At 38.7% G+C, this 20,446-nt stretch overlaps 2 protein-coding genes across 2 annotated transcripts; one reads left to right on the top strand and one right to left on the bottom strand.

The window, feature by feature from the left end:
• Window positions 1-114: 114 nt before the first annotated feature.
• On the bottom strand, window positions 115-9,776 carry cops3 (COP9 signalosome subunit 3). The gene is made up of 12 exons (XM_067576588.1): window positions 9,586-9,776; window positions 8,454-8,583; window positions 7,122-7,234; window positions 6,427-6,476; window positions 5,172-5,264; window positions 4,771-4,950; window positions 4,450-4,590; window positions 3,101-3,274; window positions 1,651-1,737; window positions 1,149-1,262; window positions 972-1,052; window positions 115-486 (listed from the first exon to the last, which is right to left on the bottom strand). The coding sequence occupies exons 1-12, from the start codon at window positions 9,638-9,640 to the stop codon at window positions 433-435; spliced, it is 1,272 nt and encodes a 423-aa protein (XP_067432689.1). The 5' UTR covers window positions 9,641-9,776; the 3' UTR covers window positions 115-432.
• Window positions 9,777-11,681: 1,905 nt separating this feature from the next.
• On the top strand, window positions 11,682-20,230 carry LOC137172269 (5'(3')-deoxyribonucleotidase, mitochondrial-like). The gene is made up of 5 exons (XM_067576592.1): window positions 11,682-12,661; window positions 13,500-13,600; window positions 15,431-15,491; window positions 15,625-15,739; window positions 18,033-20,230. The coding sequence occupies exons 1-5, from the start codon at window positions 12,290-12,292 to the stop codon at window positions 18,170-18,172; spliced, it is 789 nt and encodes a 262-aa protein (XP_067432693.1). The 5' UTR covers window positions 11,682-12,289; the 3' UTR covers window positions 18,173-20,230.
• Window positions 20,231-20,446: the final 216 nt, after the last annotated feature.

Below are 20,446 nucleotides of genomic sequence, written 5' to 3'. Positions count from 1 at the left end.
AATATATTCAGATTTATTCCTCGCCAGCCATAGATGTACTACTTCATATGTAATACCCTCTAGTCACGGCCATCATGCAGCAGAACCAAAACAAACAGTGAGATTATTCACACATATGTTTGGAACAAATAAGTCCAGTTTTTATTATTGTGTTTTCTGTTAATGTAGCAGTGGCGCTCCAACCTGAACATTGATAAATAAAACACTGACAAAATTGTAATCTTTTTTCCTTTTCTGTAAGGATCGTTTGTTATCCCTAAGACACTGTGAAGAAAGAATAACCAAATTTATCATCATTCCACACAATTAGATTTTCCTTGACCAATGTCCTTATGCAATAGAATGTTTGTTTTCCTCTTTTAAAAAAATCCAACTCATCCTGGGAAGAACGTGTTGGGCTGGCTGCAGCGTTCTCTCCCTGTCCAAGGCCCCTCAGGAATAACTTGATGTTTTGCTACCAACATCATCCTCCTGCGATCCCATACTCTGAAACAAATAAAGCGTCACATGTTAAGAATGTGTTACAACTGGTTGCAAACTGGTTCCTTCTGCACTTCCATAAACAATGCCTGATTGTTATCTCTTGGAACTAATCAGAGGCCCGTTCCAGGAAGCAGGTTTACAATTTAATTATATGGATACATTTGCTGAGAAAACCCAGAACTGACCCTTTTACTTTAGTCAATGTTCCAGATTTTATTTCAGAAAATGTATCATTATCATTAAACTTAATAATCCTGCTTTTTGGAACAACCCCCTGAAAGACAAGATAATGACTAATTCCATTTTTTAATTATTATGTATTAAATTCTACCATCATTCATCATTCAACCAAATAGAAATGTATCTTTGTATTATAACCTATATGATATAAATCTTGCACTGATGCACAAGATACACCATGTCATGCATAACAGAAAAAAGCCATGCATATGTAAAAAAAAAAAAAAAAAACAAAAACATTGTCTCACCTTCTGCACAAATTGTGGGTTTACTGTGATTTCTTGATCCATAGACTTTAGTTTCTCATCCAGCTCTATACATTTCAACATCTGAAAGAAAAAAAAAAGTTACATAATTCAGTTAGATGCAATTAATACCCACATGTAAGAGTTTAAGAGGAGTTCATGCAAAGTGAGAATCTTCACCTCTTGGTCAATTTTGTGGAGCATTGCTGGGTTGTTGTATTTTTCGGGGTTGTCGTGGAAGCAGACCATACCATCCTTTTGGTTAATGCTAGCGTAGATCTCACCATCTTCAATCTACGTGGAGGCACATGGAAGGGTGAGGAAAAATCCAACATAACATTTCTAGTACTGACCGATAGTTAACTTTTAGAAAGCTTCAAAGTAAAATAAAGGTTTTAAAACTTTTAATTCTACCTTGAATCCACTACATTAAAGATTAATAAACAAAACAAAAAGAAAAAGCTGAATCAAAGATATCTCTTTAAACTACTGAAGCTGGATATAAAGTCTTCAGTAATTAATCCTGTTGTTTCTTCAAACACCAGTGATTGAAGAAAAATAAAAAACACCTTTAATATCACAATATCTCTTTACTTTTCAGGGCTGAAAGAATGTTTTCTATCAGTATTAATGAAAGATGAATACAGTGCTGTGAAGCTTTAGCCCTTCTGGACTGACTCACCATGTGTAAGACGTATTTCTCTGCTTCCTGGGGGCCTGACAGCTGCACTCGACTCGCCATGTCTTGCAAAGACAGCGTCAGGAAGGTCTGAGGGCACGTGAGACAGAAACAAATATGAGGAAAGATATTAGAAGGAAAGATTTACCGACCCTGCGATGTAACGTTGGAACGACATCCACGTTCTTTTTTTATATTTGGTTAAACCATAGTGGAAAGGTTTGCTGGATCTTTGCATTTGGTTGCCAGAAATTCACAATGTTCAACTCACAAGTAACCCTTTATATAACAATTTCAAGTTTATAACAACAAGTTTGAGTTTATTGTCATTCCTCTCCTTACAGGTTTTGCAAAAAGCAGGAATGAAATATAGTGCCTCCAGGGCCATAGTGCAATACATATAAACAGGAAATTAAAACAAAGTAATAAAAACAAGCATAGGACAATAGAACATAAAAACGCTCAATTAGAACAAAGCAATAAAAAAAAAAACAGTATACAACAATAGGAGCAGCAAACTGAGAAACTACACTTAAGATTAAAGTGTAGAAACATCAAAGTGTCCAAATGCTAGAGTGCTGAGGTGCTTATGTAAGTCTACGCCCCCCCTCTCTCCCCCTCCCCCTGGCATTTTCATCTTTTGTTATTGGATGGCACACCATATAGAGACAGACAGGGAATGAGGTGAGACACAGGTGTACAAATGCAAAAAAACACAGTTACATGTTATGCATTTCAACTTATTTGGTTGTCAGGACACTCCATTTGTTACTCCGATCATTCATCAAGGTTAAAGACTTTGATGGGGGGGGGGGTCATAACAAATTCCAGTCCCTGTCGACAACTTGAGCCAAGCATGACTGATGTGACAAGAGAGATTACTTTAGGATAATATTGAGAAAGCATCAAGATAACTACGGACTATATTTCAGGGATGACTTGGGTGCTTTCAGAAGGAAAGAAAAGCATTAGTAATCTAAATATTATGACCTGAAAACACAAATAAAAGCTATTCCATGATGTTAAGAAATACTAATACATGTCCCCTGTCATATCTTAATATAGACAACACAGTGATTAATGACCCAGCTGAAGCCGAAGACAGCAGGCTCTTGTTTCGTTTCTGTTTTGCTTGACTTTCAAAGCATGAGTAACAGCTGGTTTTCAGATGCCAACATCAGTATTCACACACCCATGAAGCCATGTGTTTTGAGGATGTTTCCTGTCTTTGTCACTTCAAATGAGCTGCACAAAAGTTGTCTTGGAGGAGGACTGAAACACATTTTTAGTCATTCAGTGAAGAGTTTAAAAAAAGGTATTGACAGTTCAGATCTCATATGAGGAGGCGAGGGCCGGAATATTTTTACTCATACTTTCTTGTAAGGGCATCTGGTCTGTGTTAGACTTAAAAATACAAGAGTACACGCTCGCATAAACACGTAGGCATACCCACCTTTGTTAGCCTCTGGATGTTCTTCTTGTAGAGGGAAGAGAGGCACTGTTTGACCAGGCCTGTGTTGTTGTCTCGTGTGAAGGTCTCGCTGTGTTTGTTGACCACGTTGCGCAGTTCGGCCGGGTTGTTGGTGGTGTAAACCTGAGCTAACTCGTGGTATGCGTTGCTCAGGGGCTGAGGATAGCCATAACAGGGAAAGAGGAGAAAGACAGAAAACATTTATATTAATAAATAACCAGTCACTGAAGTCTGCTCGTTTCCTTGACCCCAAGTCTAGACAGTAAGTGTGTCAGACGTGTTTTTCATGCGCATGTCAGACACAACAGATACGCTCTCGTTGTAATCTATGCAGCTGTTTGCACCGGGTCTGTGCAGACTAGTGTCTCAGCTGCGTCAAACAGGCTCTGAGCGCTTCCAACACGTGGGTGACCTATGCTCAACACTGCACCTGAAACCACTAGTATAGACACAGAGACGGAGCACTTGCTGCTGCTGCTGCTGCTGCTGCTCATGCTATGCTTGCTGTCTAGACACGGCGTCAGAGCTAAATGGAAATTGGCTGATGTGCGGACACTCAATAAGCTGTACAGCCAAGACAATTGGCCACAGTAGAACTTTGCTTGGCCATCATCTGTCAACAGCCAGTCAAATATCTGCATTTCTTTGCTTCTCTTTCGATTTCGCTTCAACAGTTCTGCCTAGTAAGTGCAAATTGGAGAAGCTGGTAACAGCCAGTCTAAGCTGCTTAAAGCTAGTTGACTAAGCACTTTGGACTCTGTAATAACAATGATTGATTAACTCCAACATAATCAACAGATGAATAGATCATGAAAATAAAAAAAAAAAGGTAGCTGCAACCCTATTTGGCTGTTTACATAAAATCTAGACACATAATAAAAAGGGCTGTTCAGGTTGTCACAACACTTTGGGTGCTTGAGGGTCTGCACAATGTACCTTTTGTGTGTTTGTATACATGCTACATTTATTCATGTCTTGCAGTATTTAAGCATATAAACAAGGTATTTGATTGCTTGGATTGCTACGATTTCATTTCTAAACACCAAAACAGTATGAAAAATGACACAGCCAGCCGCCACAGATAAGTAATTTACTTCTAATAGAGGTAATAAGGAGATAAACCAAATATTTAGTATTGAATGCCGGCATGTTTTGAAGACATAAAAACATATACATTATGCTGTGAGAGTTTGGGTTTCAGCTCTACCACAAGTAGAGACTGAGTCAGATGCTTTCTGTTTACATATTTTGCACTGGTATTTGGTTTTTCTATTACTCTTAAACCAAAAGAACAAACACTATTAATTCTGCCAACACAAATGTATCCTTACCTTGATGAACCTCCCTACTATTTGTGAGGTGTATTTGGGCAGCTGCTGCACTTTGCCGTGGAGAATGAGTGAGACCAGGATGTATTTCTTATAGGCTTCCAACATGATGTGGCTCACTGCCATGGCTGGAGTGGTTATTGCCTGATGACATATGGATCATCCACAAAGACGCCACAGACAAAATGACAGTTTCATGTTCATTTTGGGCACACAAAAAAAAATGATGGTAACACCAGAAAAAATTTCAAGTAAATTTGCTTTGGTATGACATCACAAGCATGTAAGTCAGTACAGAAGTGTCAATAAAGCAAAGGAACGTACCTGTTCATAAAAATACAGTGCTCTTTCGAAGTTTTTGAGGCCTGTGTAGATCATGCCACCATAGTAGTAGTAACATAAAAAGTGCTTTGCGTCGTAGGCTCCGTTCTCCTTACAGATGTCCATCATGTCCAGCTCCAAGAAGGGTAGGGCGGGCTTGAAACACTTTGCTAACAAGCACAGCTGTAGAGGGGGCAGACAGGGAATGAGGATGACTGACAGGGTTACACTGGTAATCTGTCCAGTGTTACTGGAAAGGATGAAGTCAAACAATTGTGCTGAGACCAAGTCATTGAATTATTTATCACAACCCTTAAACAGCATAGTCAACAATTGTGCTTTTGGGAGCAGGAGATACAGTTACATTGACCACATTTTTTGGGATTACTGTCACAGTGACTCACCTGACACAGGTCTGCATGAACTGAGGTAAGTTGGTTTGTGTTCATCTGCATTTTGTCTATTGCCTGTTTTAGGACAACGACACCCCTCAATGGCTGTTGAGGACAAAAAAAAAAAAAAAAAGAGGATACATATCACTTATTCAGCTGCAGCTCGCTGCTGCATGAGATATCCAAACCCAGTGAAAACGGCCGCGGCATGTACCACACTTTAAAATGCATTAAAATATTTAGATGAAGAAGGAAAAGGAAAACATGCTACACTTGGGGACTGAAACTCAGTGCTGTTATGTGATGGGATGACTGATTTGGGCCTCATGGACAGTAATGAAAAACAAGATTAAAAGTTTTACTATGGCTGCAGATGACAATTATTTTCATTATGGATGAATCTGCAGATTACTTTCTTGATTATTCATTTTATCTGTAAAATGTCAGAAAACAGTGAAAAATGCGTGTTATGATTTCTTAGAGCTCCGCGTGATGTCCTCAAATGTCTTTGTTGCATTTGTTCTGTCTGATCAACAGTCAAAAAATCCAAAGACATTCAGTTTAATATCATGCGTGGCACATAAATCCTCTCATTTGAGAGGCCGCAACCACAAGATGTTTGGCATTTTTCCTTAAAAAATGACGAAAACGATCATTTGATCACCACAATAGTTGCATCACTAAGTTTTACTATGGCCAAGGGAAACTGCTTATGCAGCAATGTGCATACAACATTTAAAAATACTTTCACCCACACACCAGCTACATTGTCAAGACACTGCACATCATGGGCACGTTGACAAGGACGCTTCACAGTAATGAGTACATCACGGAAATCACAAAAACATAAGGAAATACAAAGGAAACCAACACAAACACACTTATTCAGGTGTTTATTCTGTTCTCTCTATCAGGAAACAGGTCATATGATCAACACAGGGGGCCAGGCTTTGTCAAGTGCTGTATGTTGACAGGGACACATGTCAGCACCTGCACATACTGTACATGAAAAGGGCTTACGAGGGAACATCATAGAGATCAACAGTTGATGGGATAAAAGAGTCCATGTCCCTGGAGCTTTTGATGCTGGTTGCCTGTCTACATCCTAACAAACTGTTCTCTATTAATTGACCTTGTCTACGCACAATGATCCACTATGCAGATCATCTTTAATAAAAGATATTCAACTCCAAAAATAAACTCTGTTATGATCTCTGGTTGAGCATTTCACTCCCACCTAAGTCAGAATTACAGTTAACAGTCTTACCTGTTTCCGCTCTACAAGGGCGTTTGTCAACTGGTGGCAGAGACCAGCAACTGTGAGAGGAAACACAAAGAAGTGAAAGTGTTAAATGAAAATGGATCATTGATTGGTTGTATGGTTTAGTGGTTAGTCAGTGTCACGCACTGGTGGTACACAGGAAACACCTACACATCAGTGCTGTCATGTCTCACAAAAATATTGCTGCACGGACTCAATCACCATATTTAACAATGTTGCCATTTTTCCTCAAGCTCAGAAGAGCCGACATTTAAAATGCATTTTTAATCATTTATCTACAGTAAAAAAATTGCAGAAATGGAAGGTATTTTTATTTTATCAGCAGGTACTATTGATACAATATACCTGACCCTTAAAACCTACATTACAAACGCCATACCATTGAACAAGAGAATATGTTCTTTGCCAGCAGACACTGGAAAAAGTAGTCAGACATGTGGCCACAACTGAGTAAAGCATCAAGCTGACAAATGTGCACATTTAAGCAGAGCAGCGTAGAGAATACGATGTTCTCAACACAACAGGTAGAAAATAGATCAACCCCTTTTTCAATGATCAGAGTTGATCAGTAAGAAAAAAAACTGTTCCTCTTCCCACGGAAAAATTGTGAAACAATCAGCAGGTTGCACAGATGCTTCCTAAATACCTGTGAGTGAGAGGTTTGGTAACTCACGACTTACAAGTGTCTGTTGCATATCTAATGTGCTCCCCATTGCAGGTACTGATGAAGAGCTGAACTTGGGAGAAGAGCGTCTCAAAGTCAGGGATGTTTGGCATGGAGAACTTCACAAATCTGGAATAAAAAGAGTGGGAGGTTAGCAAAAACTTTGTAGAGAGACAAAGAGACGATGCAGGTCTACACACTCAACTGGTACTGATAACATTTTGGGATGTGGAATGTAAATGAATACACACCATTGGAAGGTTATTTTCAGCTAATTTCCATATGAATGGCATACACAGTTTTTCAACGTGAAAAAAAAAAACATACAGGTCTTTGGCAATTTATTAACACGGAGCAATGTTTGGGATGCAGAGGTGAACTAAGAACTTTTGGTGTGGTCACTTTCATATTCAATGCAGCATGGGCACTTCTTGATTTACTAATAAAATAAAATACCCCTTTCTTTGCTAAAATGTTAGGCTGCATCATGCCTGCATTCTTAGTTATACATGCAACAGGCAGCCTTTGGCTGCAGGAGTTTCTCAACATTCTTCAGCTTGCTAACTTTGCCGGTTAACATTTGACTGCAGACTACTCTGACAGTAAGGACGCAACAAACTTGGAATATTCATACATCTGCACTGGAAGATACTATTTGCAGTGTGGGTAGTGCACTTCTTGCAGCGTGGAGAGGAGTAACGTTAGCCATCAGTCCAGAGCAGCAGCAGCAGCAGGAGTCACTGCAACATCACCAGCTGATCAGTTAGTATGTTGTGCTAACATTATTAGCTAGTAGTCTGTTAGCTGAAAGAAATACTTTGTAAACCAGGTTAACTAAAAGTAATAACACACTTGTGTCCACATGACGCGTACTGTCTCTGCACCACATCCTCTGCACTAAATAAAGCACTTGTACTATTTTTATCTGGCCACTCAATACTCACTGACTGTAGAGTTGCACAATATTGTGTTGGCTGAAGTAGTGTGTTAGTCAGGTTAGATAAAAGGTACATTAATGTAATTGCTCTGAGGTCAATTCTTAATGTAAACATTAATATTTTAATAATGCACCTGGTTAGAGTATTCCTTATACATTTTACAGCATTAGATCTCTGAAATCTTTCATATCCACGCAGAATTGTTATTGTAACTGAAATTTCCCTAACTGAATTGATATTGAATCGAATCAAAAATTGGATCTAATTGGGACCTTTTGAACCTGAATCGCATGGATTTGGGAAATCAGTGGGGATACCCATCCCTACTAGAGACCATGAAAGAGTTCTTGACCACCTTTGCAGTGATGACGGTAAACCTGGATGAAATTAGGGTAGAAGCGTGTACTTACAGCACAGCCAGCACGCCCAGGGAATGCTCCTGGATGTCCAAGGCCCCCAGCACCGTGTCCAGGTGGGACAGATTTTTGGCCAGCAGCTCCCCACTTTTGTTGATCAACTCACACAGCTGAGTCATCTGGCCTGGGGGGGCGGGGGCAAGGTGGACAGCAGAAAAACAGAGACAAATTAAACCACTTCGTACCTTTTTGCATGCCCGTTTAGATCTTTGGCGAATAGACACCATTATATCAAAATGTCCATTTACAAACAGCCATTTACATGAAAATATTAGATGCCAATTAAATTTTAGAATCACTATTTTTACGCAGGCCTGCTGCTTGTTCCTTTAATTAGATTGTTATACTGGGGTTCAATGTCATAAAGTTACAAGCACACAACACAGGCTTATTAGATGCTGTGACTCATGCACAAAGATGTGATTTCACTAGTTACAAAAACTAGAAATGTTATTACAACAGTCAGCCTTTCCTGGCCATTGTTAATAATGGATTTAACTTAGGAGAAGAGGGAGATACTTCTTTTAAGTGTGCTTAGGGATTTCCTTCAGGATTGAAGTGGTTAAATTAATGATTAAATAGCTATTTTCTTGCCAACGACGGCCAAGAGGCTTTTCTTTAGAACTGTAGAAAACAAGCTGATGTATAAAACTGTTTATAGGCGTCGTGCTCTGGCTGAGTATTTCAATAGAAATCGGCCGGTCAAGTGTCCTGTCAAGGCCTTGCAACAGAGGTAATACAAGAGAGATTGACAGATGACTCTAAACCAATAATATTCGCTAATTCCGTTCGCTAGCCAATCATGTGGGGCCAGGGCGGGACTACCGGTAGACAGTCCCCAGAAATTATTTTCTAGATCAAAAACAAAAAGTATGATTTTGACATTTTGTTTGATGAGCTACGCAGTCCGCGGTTATCCTTGACGTCCCTGTGCACTAACACATCTTCTGGTGATACTTTACAGAACTCTCGTCGCCTGAGAAAGTGATTTTTGCGGTGTGTTTACATGATAAGGCAAAAAGAGGGCTCTGACCAGTTTGGCTGCCTAGCTATCGGCAAGGCATTGGATAGCACATACTAGCTAACTAGCTAGTACTTCCCATTTGAATGAGTTTAGCAACCCTACCTTGAGCGGAGAGCTGCCGCACATTGTTCACAAATTGCTCCAAGGCTGAAGCCATTATTTCCTGGGTCCAAAGTGGAGGTAATTTGCACTGTTTTTCATTCAAACGTCAGAAACAACTCCGTCCGGACTAAGACAGGGGGCCACACAGCCGCCACTGAGGAGAAGCTATCGCGAGATCCGAAGAACAGAGCAGACTGCAACGAGATTTACAATCCGACCGAAGAATTCTTAAAGGGCCACCCACATCCATGCGTCAGACAAGCGATTTACTAACAGTACTTGTAACGTAGCTGTCTCCGTTTGCATAAAAGCGTTTTTAGTTTATGAAATTGCAACGTATTTTGCTTATCCATATGTGTCAAAGGGGCTACAGTAGTCCATTTCAGACCGTAGTACCAGCTCTCCCTTTAAGGAGGAATAAATACAGGATCTGACGTAAAGTTTACCGGGTTTTCAACAAAGATGTTATAAAATGTAAGAGCACCACTAATTTTAAACTTCATGTGACCCATTTTCACACACTGTCACTTTCATGTGCTTAAACCAACAACACAACTACTGTAAAGAACCTTGTTGTCTGTGACCATCATTGATTATTGACTTTTTTTTGCAGACGAAATACATTGCATACTCAAACTGTTGAGAACTGACAAATCATGTACATTTCAATTTTACTATTTATTTCTCCAAACCATTTATGCTGTTAAGGGTTCAAACCCAGCACTGTCTTGCTTTTATGCAACAATGCCACTGTACTGCTTTTGCAATTTGCTATCCATCTATTTTGAAGATAATTGTTGAGAAATGTAATATGTTTATAAAATATACTGTCTCTAATTTAAAATATGTAGATAATAAGCATTACAGCACACTCGTTCTTTGGTAGCTTGGAACAGTAGCCATTCATTCTCATTTTTGGTATGCTTTTACCATCATATATCTAGTTTCCACAGGTAAAGTTTTAACTGTTATTGTAATCGGTGGCAAATGTCTAAAACACGCAGCTTTATCCCTGTCCTGATTTTCATGAGCAAAAATGGTGGTGAGAAAAAAAAATACACAAACTCAAATGTAGGAAGCATTTATTGTGTCACAACATTTTCAATCAACTTGCTTTTTATCTACTGCTGATGGATCCTGGAAAGATGCAGAATATCACACTGTTGCCTCAAGTGAAAACGTGTGAGTACCAATCATTGAGTATTAATATCAATCATATATTCAGTGACTCATTCCATCAACCCAATCAATAGCTTTTAGAGATGACTTTATACATTCAGAATGGCCAATGTCATCACTTTACAGAAATAGTCTAATATGTGAAAAAATAATGATAATGCAGCACCGATGGGCCTGTACTTAATTCACATATGTCAAATTTGGCCGTCTCATATTTTTAAACTAATTATGCTTGAAACTATATGGTAAAAGACATAATTTGCACAATAATAATAAAGTGTGGCTATTTTTCTTCGCAATATTGTTTAACTCTTACATACTGTCCGGGTCACATTTGACTCAGTTTGACATTTGAAAGCAATAAAAACGCCCTAAATTACATTCTTTAAGCCTGAAATGTTATGACTCTTCCTAAAGTGATCCAGAATATACAAAAATGGAAATATTTCAAAATTATTTATTTACATTTACATTTTTGCACATTCACATTCATGGTTTTAATGGTTATAATGAAACCTACCATTCAGATGTTGCATCCTTCGCTTTCAATAAATTAATAGAAATAATTATGGCTGCCGTGTTCTCTTCTTTTAGATAACATGAGATCATAATACAATGTGATTGTGAATGTGAAACATGAATGAAGGACCAATGATCCATTTATTAATGACTGATAAGATATCTATGGATGCAAAATACATTTGTGGTTTAAATTTTGGTATAGGGACAAATTATAAAGGTATAATTAAGCTGGTGTTACACCATATTTGGTGACCCATCAGATTCTGTGACCCGCAGTGTTTGAAGAAGTACTCAAGTCGTTTACTTAAGTGAAAGTATCAATACCACAATGTAAAAATACTTATACAAGTAGAAAATTCTGCATGACTACTTTTACTTTAGTACTTTAAGTAAATTTAGCTGGTAATACTTCCATACTTTCACTTAAGTAGGATTTTAAATGCAGGATTTTTACTCATAATAAAGTATACTTTTACTTAAGTAAAGGATCTGAGTACTTCTTGTAACGCCGCATGCAGAATCTGATGCGTCATCAAATAATGTGAAACACTAGGAAGGGTCAGAATATGAACAGTATGTAAGTGTTAACTGCAACATGCTACTGTGTATACATTTTAAACACTGGAAAAACGGCGCAGTGAGCCATCTCGTTGACATAGAACATCTTTGCTGCAAGCAGAACTGCACTGCAGAGCTTCCAAATATCGTTTTAGTTTAGGCTGCCCCGGTAGCCATTGCCACAGATGCTTGGGGGTTAAGAAAGGTCGTGGGTTGTTGACGGGTGAAGTTAATTAATACACACTGACAGACGATGTAAACAGATCCCACAACACTGTGGCTAAAGGCCTGTCACATTTGACCTGTCCGTCTCTGAGCTAAACTCAGCTACAGACCGTTAGCTCAACCTCAGCTGACGCGCCCAGAATGATAAAGTTCAGCTAACAGTGACACCAAACCTCACGAACAGACAGAATAACAACACAACCGAACTTTTTCGTATCCCATGCGGACTTTTGCTAGTGTTTCCAATCGCCGTTTGGAGACGGTTAACGTGCTGTTACTGACCGGAGCCGCTAAATTCAAAGAGTCAATAATGTTGCTGCTGTCGGGTACAACCCGCCTACTCGGAAGAGGGAAAACTTTGCTCCGTGATCCGTTTAAGAGCTTTTGCGTGAACATGTCGTCGTCCTCCTCCTCTCCTTCGGGTAAGAAACTGCGGGTTCTGGTTGACATGGACGGCGTCCTGGCGGATTTCGAGGGGGGGTTCTTGAAGAAGTACCGTGCCAGGTACCCGGACGATCCCTACATCACCCTGGAGGACAGGAGAGGGTTTTGGGTGTCAACTCAGTATGGACAGCTGAGGAGTGACCTGTGTGTAAGTGACATACATACATATTGCATGTATACAAAAATAGTTACTGCAATTTACACAGATACAATTACTGTGCAGTCTATTAATCAGTGTTGTTAGTTGTCCACTGAAATAAAGAAGTGGCTATGTGCAATCCCAGTGGAACAGTGGTTCTCAAAGCGGGGTACATCTGCACAGTGGTGACTACAATTACCTTTGTTTGGGGGTGGGGTTGATTAAATATCAGGGGGGCTGGAAAGGAGCCAATAACTAATAAGAAAATGCAGAGTAAAATTAGATTTTATTGTCAAAATGCCCTTATTCCATAAATAAACTACTGCCGGTACTTCATTAAAGTGGATCTTCAAATCCAATATGTCAGCAGAAACAGTTCAACACTAAACAACTAATCTTCCCACATTATGATCAAGACACAATGTCATCAGATGGCCAAGAGTGGGTCAGAATATCTGTTTTTTAAGCTAAGCTAATGTAAAAAACATGTAATAACCTGTGGCCTCACCCACAATATCTCATGGAGTTTGTTTTTGTCATTAATGTTGCATTATATCACATCACTCACTGGGCCAAGGGTGCAAGGTCCGTGCTCCACATAAAAGAGATAGACCAGGAAGATGTTTTGCATATGTCCACACACAGTAGAGTCTCATTCAAATATCAGCTTTTCTAACCCTTTTGTGTCTATTTGACCTTGTTAAAGTCGACATGAGGACACTTCTCCTTCAGAGCACATGCTGTACGCTCACTCACATGGACACGCACCTTCATACACCTGATCAGTGCACACTGCTGATAATAAACTGCCTGTATGTATGTGTGTGTGTGTGTGTTTTGACTGCAGGAGAAAGCCATTAGTATCTGGGAGTCCAAGGACTTCTTCATAGAGCTGGAGCCCCTGCCAGGAGGGATAGAGGCCATCAAGCAGATGGCCAAGATGGATAAGTAGGTTTTTTGCAGTTCAATCACCTGATGTACAAATATATTTTTACACTGAAAAAAAAAAAAAAACTGAAAAAATGAGATTTGCATTTTATAAATATTGAGTGAGCCAGCAATATGGAAGAAAATATCAGCATAAAGTTGTAATATTTCAAGAAGAAATTACAAATATGTTGACAATAAAGCCATTAAATCATATGAAAAAAGTCATAATATTTCAAGACTATAATCCTCCATCGTAGTAAACATGTGAGAGCAGTCTGTCGGTTTTTATGTGTCACATGAGTGGATGTGGATGACCTGAAGCTACAGGTTTCTCTAATAAGCATCTCGTTATCAGAGACCTCAGGACACTAAAATGAAATGAAACCATTTGCTTATGAGTCACATAACTGGACATGTCGTGAGGCACAGTGAGCACTTGGTTTCCTCCTTACAGGGATCAAAACACAAGTTTGTCACGTCATCAGGAAATGATTCAAGCCCAGTGAGCTTTATGACTGTGGAAATTATACAAAAGGTTTGCAAGATTATGCTGTGCATTGTGTGAACGTTAATACTCTGCTCAGATCTTGCTAATATTCCATTCAGACTGGCACAGTTACTGGCAGGCACCGATATCTCCATTTATGACAGCTCTATGCTGCATTTAATCTGAGGTGGTGAGGTAAAATAGCCAGTCATACATTTGACAAACCAACCACAAGTCCTCATCAGTCTTATCTCTATTCCTTTATAAAAACCAAAACATACTGTTAGAGAATGATTCTGCTATCTCTCTACTTTGTGTGGAGCTTAACTTCCTGACCTCTGTTTAAGAGCAGCGCATAACTGCTTCCCAATGCTTTTCAATGAGTCGTTCCCAAATAGTGCTAACAGAAGAGTCGTATTTCCAAGTGGGTGAGGACACGGAGGTGACAGCCTGCAGGAACAGACCAGTTGTATACTGATTATAGGAAAGTAACAACACAAAACACACAAACACAAGTTTTACAACAAAAAATATCAGGAAAAGCTAACCACGTCCATTTTTTTAACAATTCTGACTTAATTCTTGAAATATTTTCAAAAATTTTTTACCATACCATACCATATAATGATAACCAATAACTGGGAGAGGACAAGAGCTGCCTTAAGGAATTAGCATCTGATATTTTTAATGTCTGGTGATTTTCTGAATGTTGTTCCAGAGGCTACTTCACCCTGAATATTCGTAAACAGCGGTTGCTACAGTATGTTTATCCAATGTCAACAATGACTGTGAGCAGCTTCGCTCCTTCTATCAGTGGTATTCTGAGTCTGTCAGACTCTGGTTAGCGTTATGGTTCCAACTAGAACCAGCCATGTTTATGATGGACACATGGTCTAAGTGGCATCTGCAGTAATAACAAGTTCTTTCCCGATATTTAATTTCATTACAAGTGCGATCTGAGTCAATGAATAACACTTTGATTGACATCTCTTCTTGCATTCTCAGAAGCACACAACACAGAGGAATAACATGTAAAAAATAGCTGTCATAGTTATGAAACTATATGTTTACATTTCCTCTGCTGCTGGAAATGAACGGGTTTCTTTAGCTACCAGTGCCTCTATGAACCTGTTTTCTTATCAGGGAAACCGGCCATATGGTGTGATCTCATATTTGTTTTCTACCTCTTTGTTTTCCTAACAGCAAAGGTCCACAGCCCTGGCCCCCATTATTGTTATTAATTCCAATGATAAAGAGTCAATATATCTGTCAGGCATCAGCAGCTGGAATATGAAAATGATTTTTTTTTTTTTTTTTAAATCTTTCCACTCTGCTTATGTTGTCTCCTTTTCTTCCCGCAGCACAGATGTCTTTATTTGCACCAGCCCTATAAAACATTACAAACACTGTCCATATGAGAAGGTAAGTTCTCTGTTGACCAACAATCTGTCAGTTCCCTTTGGAAATTATGAATGTGTTTCCTTTTTCTAATCAGATCTCCTCTGCTGTGTGTGTGTGTGTGTGTGTGTGTGTGTGTGTGTGTGTTTTCCTCTAGTACGCCTGGGTAGAAAAGCATTTGGGCCATGACTTTCTGGAGCAGGTAATCCTGACCAGAGACAAGACAGTGATCTCTGGAGACATCCTCATAGATGACAAGCCTGACATCCTAGGTGAGGACTGTGTACGTGTTTGTGTGTGTGTGTACATGCAGTTTTTTATCTCATCACTATAATAAAAAATACCTGTCGACTAACATTTAAATCCAGTCAACGATTTACAGAACAATTGGACATTCTGTATTATAAAAATGTTAAGAATTGTTTTACATTGATATTGATGACAGTACAGCTCCCACATCAACAACCGACCATTCGCCAAGCACCCGCCCTCCTTAGTTGCTACACAAGACACATATGTACTTGACTGATTTACCTAGACTAGACTAGACTAGACTAGACTAGATTTACCATCCAAAAGCTTTAGTCATTTTTGAAAAAGCAAGACCTTGATATCAGACAGAGGCAGACAAAAGCAGGCTGCTCATTTCTGTTTTCTAGCTAGCTAATAGCGCTAATGTTAGCTCCATAAATTGGTTTAAAACACTGTCTCTGGTTGACTTTTTAATGTTTCCTGCCGACTGTTAGAAATTGTATTATATTTTTTTTACTTTATTATGTTATGATAAACTATACAAAGGGTCATAAATAAGCACTTGATGGCTACATACATGATATCATGCTAGAAGACCGAGCTTAAAGCCGCATGTCCCAGGCAAAAAGGCAGCATCCTCACTGGCTGAAGGTCCATATAGAATACAAAAATAAATAAAAACATTCTTGTATTACAGTTTAAAGCCAGTTAACTGTTATAAGGGATAAAGTGTAATGTAAGATTGACAGACTCTTACTGTATCTTGGGCTAATGCCCTGTTTAGTTTCTTAGCTAGTTTGTATTTTTAAACAGTTTCTTTTCACTTTTAACATTACTAGAAAAAAGGCTTATAGGATTAGGATTAACCATGTGTTTGGCAAATGTGATGTTGGTTGTAGTTGCTGGAGTGTAACTTCCCTAAATCCAGTAAAGAGCAGAGTAGAGCTGCTAATGTTACCCTAAACCCTGCTAGCATACAGGATTGACTTCCACACAATGGAGAAATACTACACAGTAGATGTGTTAGTTGTGTGGTGGGTAATACAGTCGGTCAACATGCTAACTATTATGTAAGAGCAGATAAACACACCGTTTAATCCGCCCCTTGCACTTCTGCTCTTGTGGTTTTGTTTTTGGAAAGGCTAAAAATTACACCACACTCCAGAGTCTTTAAATGCAGTGTCATTCTTGCTACAGTTTCATGCATACCATACCAACATGTGATGAAATTCATAGCTCGACAGACCTGCCATGCCTAGTTACGGTTGTTAAGCTATGATTAGATAATCACTGTTCAGGGGAGGGGTTTATGCTACATTCTCGTCATATGGGATGGATGCTAGAGATGGGAACGATTCCCATGCTAACAATTTGTGAGGGACTGCGTTATCTGACGAGTCAAGAAGGGTTTGATAACTGAGTCGGCCATGTGAGGGTTTAATGTACTGTGCATTTACCAAATTACATTAGATCCATTAAATCTGGGTTTCATTACATTACATGGCGTATTTTTAAGGGCTTTGATTTGATCTTATTTTCTATTTGCACTCATACAACAGCGCAAAAGCCAGATAACAGAAGTAAAAGAGATGTGACAGGCGAGGTCTAGAAGCCACAGCCTTGTACAACTTCCTTTCAGTCTAAGATACTACACTATCAAAAACAACATGATATAGCAAAATACCAAGAAAAGAAATGATAATAAGAAACATAAATTGAACAAAAAAGGAGAATTGGCAGAAAATAAACCTATAAAAACAAAGAAATATGTGTATGAAAGAAGAAGAAAAACTGTAATGACAATTTCATATATTCATTTTGACATGAATGCTATTTACAAGTCGGAAACTCGTAATAATGATAACTCCAATATGACCTGAACACAACTTGAGCCACCAGTAAATTATACTGGGAAATACAACAGTGAAAGTGCTCTGATCTGAAGAGATGCAGTCGAGGTAGTTTTGATAACTAAAAGGACATGACGATCATTAAATGACAAAAAAAAAGCAATGACATAACATGATCAAAATGTAAATATGTTTGTAAAAATAGCACAAACATGAACAGCATGCAGCAGGCATGACAGTGTTGTTCAAAGAAAGAAAGAAAGAAGAGAAATCCTGATTGTGTAATGCATGTGGGTGTTATCTTTATTTGCATATATCTTCACCATTGCTTCATTTGCACCTTATAAGCCAGCTGCTGCATCTTGTGTACTGTTAGTGTCTATCTAAAGCAGCGATTTGTAGGCTACAATACAGTGAAATTTGTATGGTTGTCTGTTACATAATATTTGTGTCTCCTGATCAGGCGTGGAGCCCAAACCGACATGGGAGCACATCCTCTTTACCGCCTGCCACAACAAGCACCTTCCCATCAACCCCGCTCAGAGACGCCTGATGTCTTGGTCGGACGACTGGTGCGCCATCCTGGACAGCAAAAGGCAGTGAGGAACTCCTTCAACTACAAACCGCAGTAGCTTGAATTCCTGGTCGCTGGAGAGGTTGGGGGTCATTGCCATGACACCGACATCATCACCACAGCAACGGCTGCCGCTGTCTGACAGAGTAGGCATCGCCAGTCTTCATTTCTGAAAAAAAGAATGGTTACAATATTTAGAGGGAGCACAATCAGCCAAATGATCAAGGTGAACATTTCAGGAAATACAGAGGTCAGATGTTTCACAAGAAGCAACCACTTGTTACACTTGTTGGGAGAGGATAGTCACATGTTTGTCCACAAGGGGGCACTCTGAGACTGAGGGTGAAGCAAGGTGGAAAACCACTTGTCCATCAATTTAAGTGAAAGAACTGTGACAAAAGAAAGACAAGGACAAAATACATTCAAACAGGATACACAGTAGGTATAAAAGGTCAGATTGAACTTGTTGTTAGCAGCTCTGTCTTTTCAATTTATGGTTTTTGGTCCTTAACGTGGACATTTTTTTCTTAATTTTTGAGCCACACGTGCAGTTTATCCAGGTTACTGTGGTGCATTAATGAGTCAGTGGACTCTGATTCATTTGCCACAACAGGGCACTCCACTATACACTGAAAGTTACAAAAACAATCTCCACTAATCATAAGCACTGGTGAATATGTGCAATACATAAACATAGGAACATACAGACTGTACCTGTTTTGTGAGATCGTTCATTTACTGTTTTTATCGAGTACAAGAATGTAACAGCATTGTTTCTAACCGGGGTCACTGAGCACAGCTGTCATGAAAATATACATACGTACACTGATATGTCACAAGGTTTTTTAAAAGGCTGATATGGTTATATTGGTGCTTTTTTTTAACTTGTTCCCTCTATATTTCACAATGATCTATGCATCTGAACTATTTCACAAATGAAGAAAGGAAGCGTGAGAATTGCACACACTCATGTATGCATGTTGCCAAACCCATCACTAGTGTTGATTAGATTAGAATAACAGTCACTTGAAATATGCGCTGAATATGTTTACAACATTAAAACAAAAAAGAATAGTTTATTGGGGGTTGGGTATGATGTTTATTAAAAAAATGAACCTAAGGATAACTTCTAGATCTAAGAATAAACTTTTTTTAAAAAATCACATGAAAGAGATGATTTATATTGTTAGAAACTAACCTTACTCTTTGGTTTTACTGGCTTTACTTTCATACAGCCAGTCATACATCTTCGAACAACCCATGTTTTAATAATTTCTGGTTAAATCTCAAGCAATGTTATTACTGTAATTGCATTAAAATGATAAAATATCAGTGCTGCTATATGTTAAAACACACACACAGAGTTAGGATTCATATAAAGACATATTCTCTACTGCAGCTATGATTTCCAATCACCAAGATGCACTGTAGGTCATTTCCGTTGACTGTCTATAAATGATCATTTCTGATAAAACAAGCTGTTACAAACATGTCTCTCTTCACATAAACCTTTTCCTGTCTTACATTTTCTTATTTTAGCTCATTTACAGTAAGCACATTGCATCAGATTTAAAGCAACCATTGACTGCTAATGACCTCAGCTATAAAAGCCTGTACTGACTGAAAAGACTGTATACAATAAATTCACATTTCGTTACGTCGAGTCACATAAGCCACTAAGTTGCATTTGTCTGTTTCAGCCGAGTATTGCAGAGCTCTTTGCTCACTATATTCTGTCTGAAGTGTGATGTTGCAAGCGCACATTTTAGTGAACAACTTTGTGTTTGTCAGGATTTGCATTGTTTTACTTCATGGTCAGTTAAGATGTACTGTAAGTATGTAGAAGCTGATTTAAAATCCATTTAGGGTACTTCTGGCAGAGCAGTTATGATTTTGCCTGTTGCTGCTAATTGGAAAGAAAACAGTGGATACTGAACATGTGTTATGGAAGATGTACTTAGTGCTGAGTGCTGTGTTGTGCCTAGCTTAATGTACTAATTCAAACATGCATATTTCTTGTCAATGTGGTGCTGTCATTTATTCCATACATGCTAAGAAATGCAATTAAAGGTTCCTTTTTTATTTTCTTTGTTTTGTCTTTGTACTTTTTTGAAAACTTTCCTCCTTGTTCGACATTCTAGCGGCGTGGAGTAGCTCATTTAAAAGTGATGAACTAGTCTGTGCTCTTTTTCCTCTCTGCTGAACACATCAGTCAAGAAGATACGAAGAAACGGCTGAATATTAACACTAGTCTAGACTACAAACTGCCCTCAGTCCATTTCACTATATGAGAATCAACTTTG

Source organism: Thunnus thynnus, chromosome 20 (assembly GCF_963924715.1).
Source record: "Thunnus thynnus chromosome 20, fThuThy2.1, whole genome shotgun sequence".
NCBI classification, from domain to species: Eukaryota; Metazoa; Chordata; class Actinopteri; order Scombriformes; family Scombridae; genus Thunnus; species Thunnus thynnus.
Note: the sequence above shows the minus strand (reverse complement) of the source record. Positions and strands in the feature narration are given on the sequence as shown.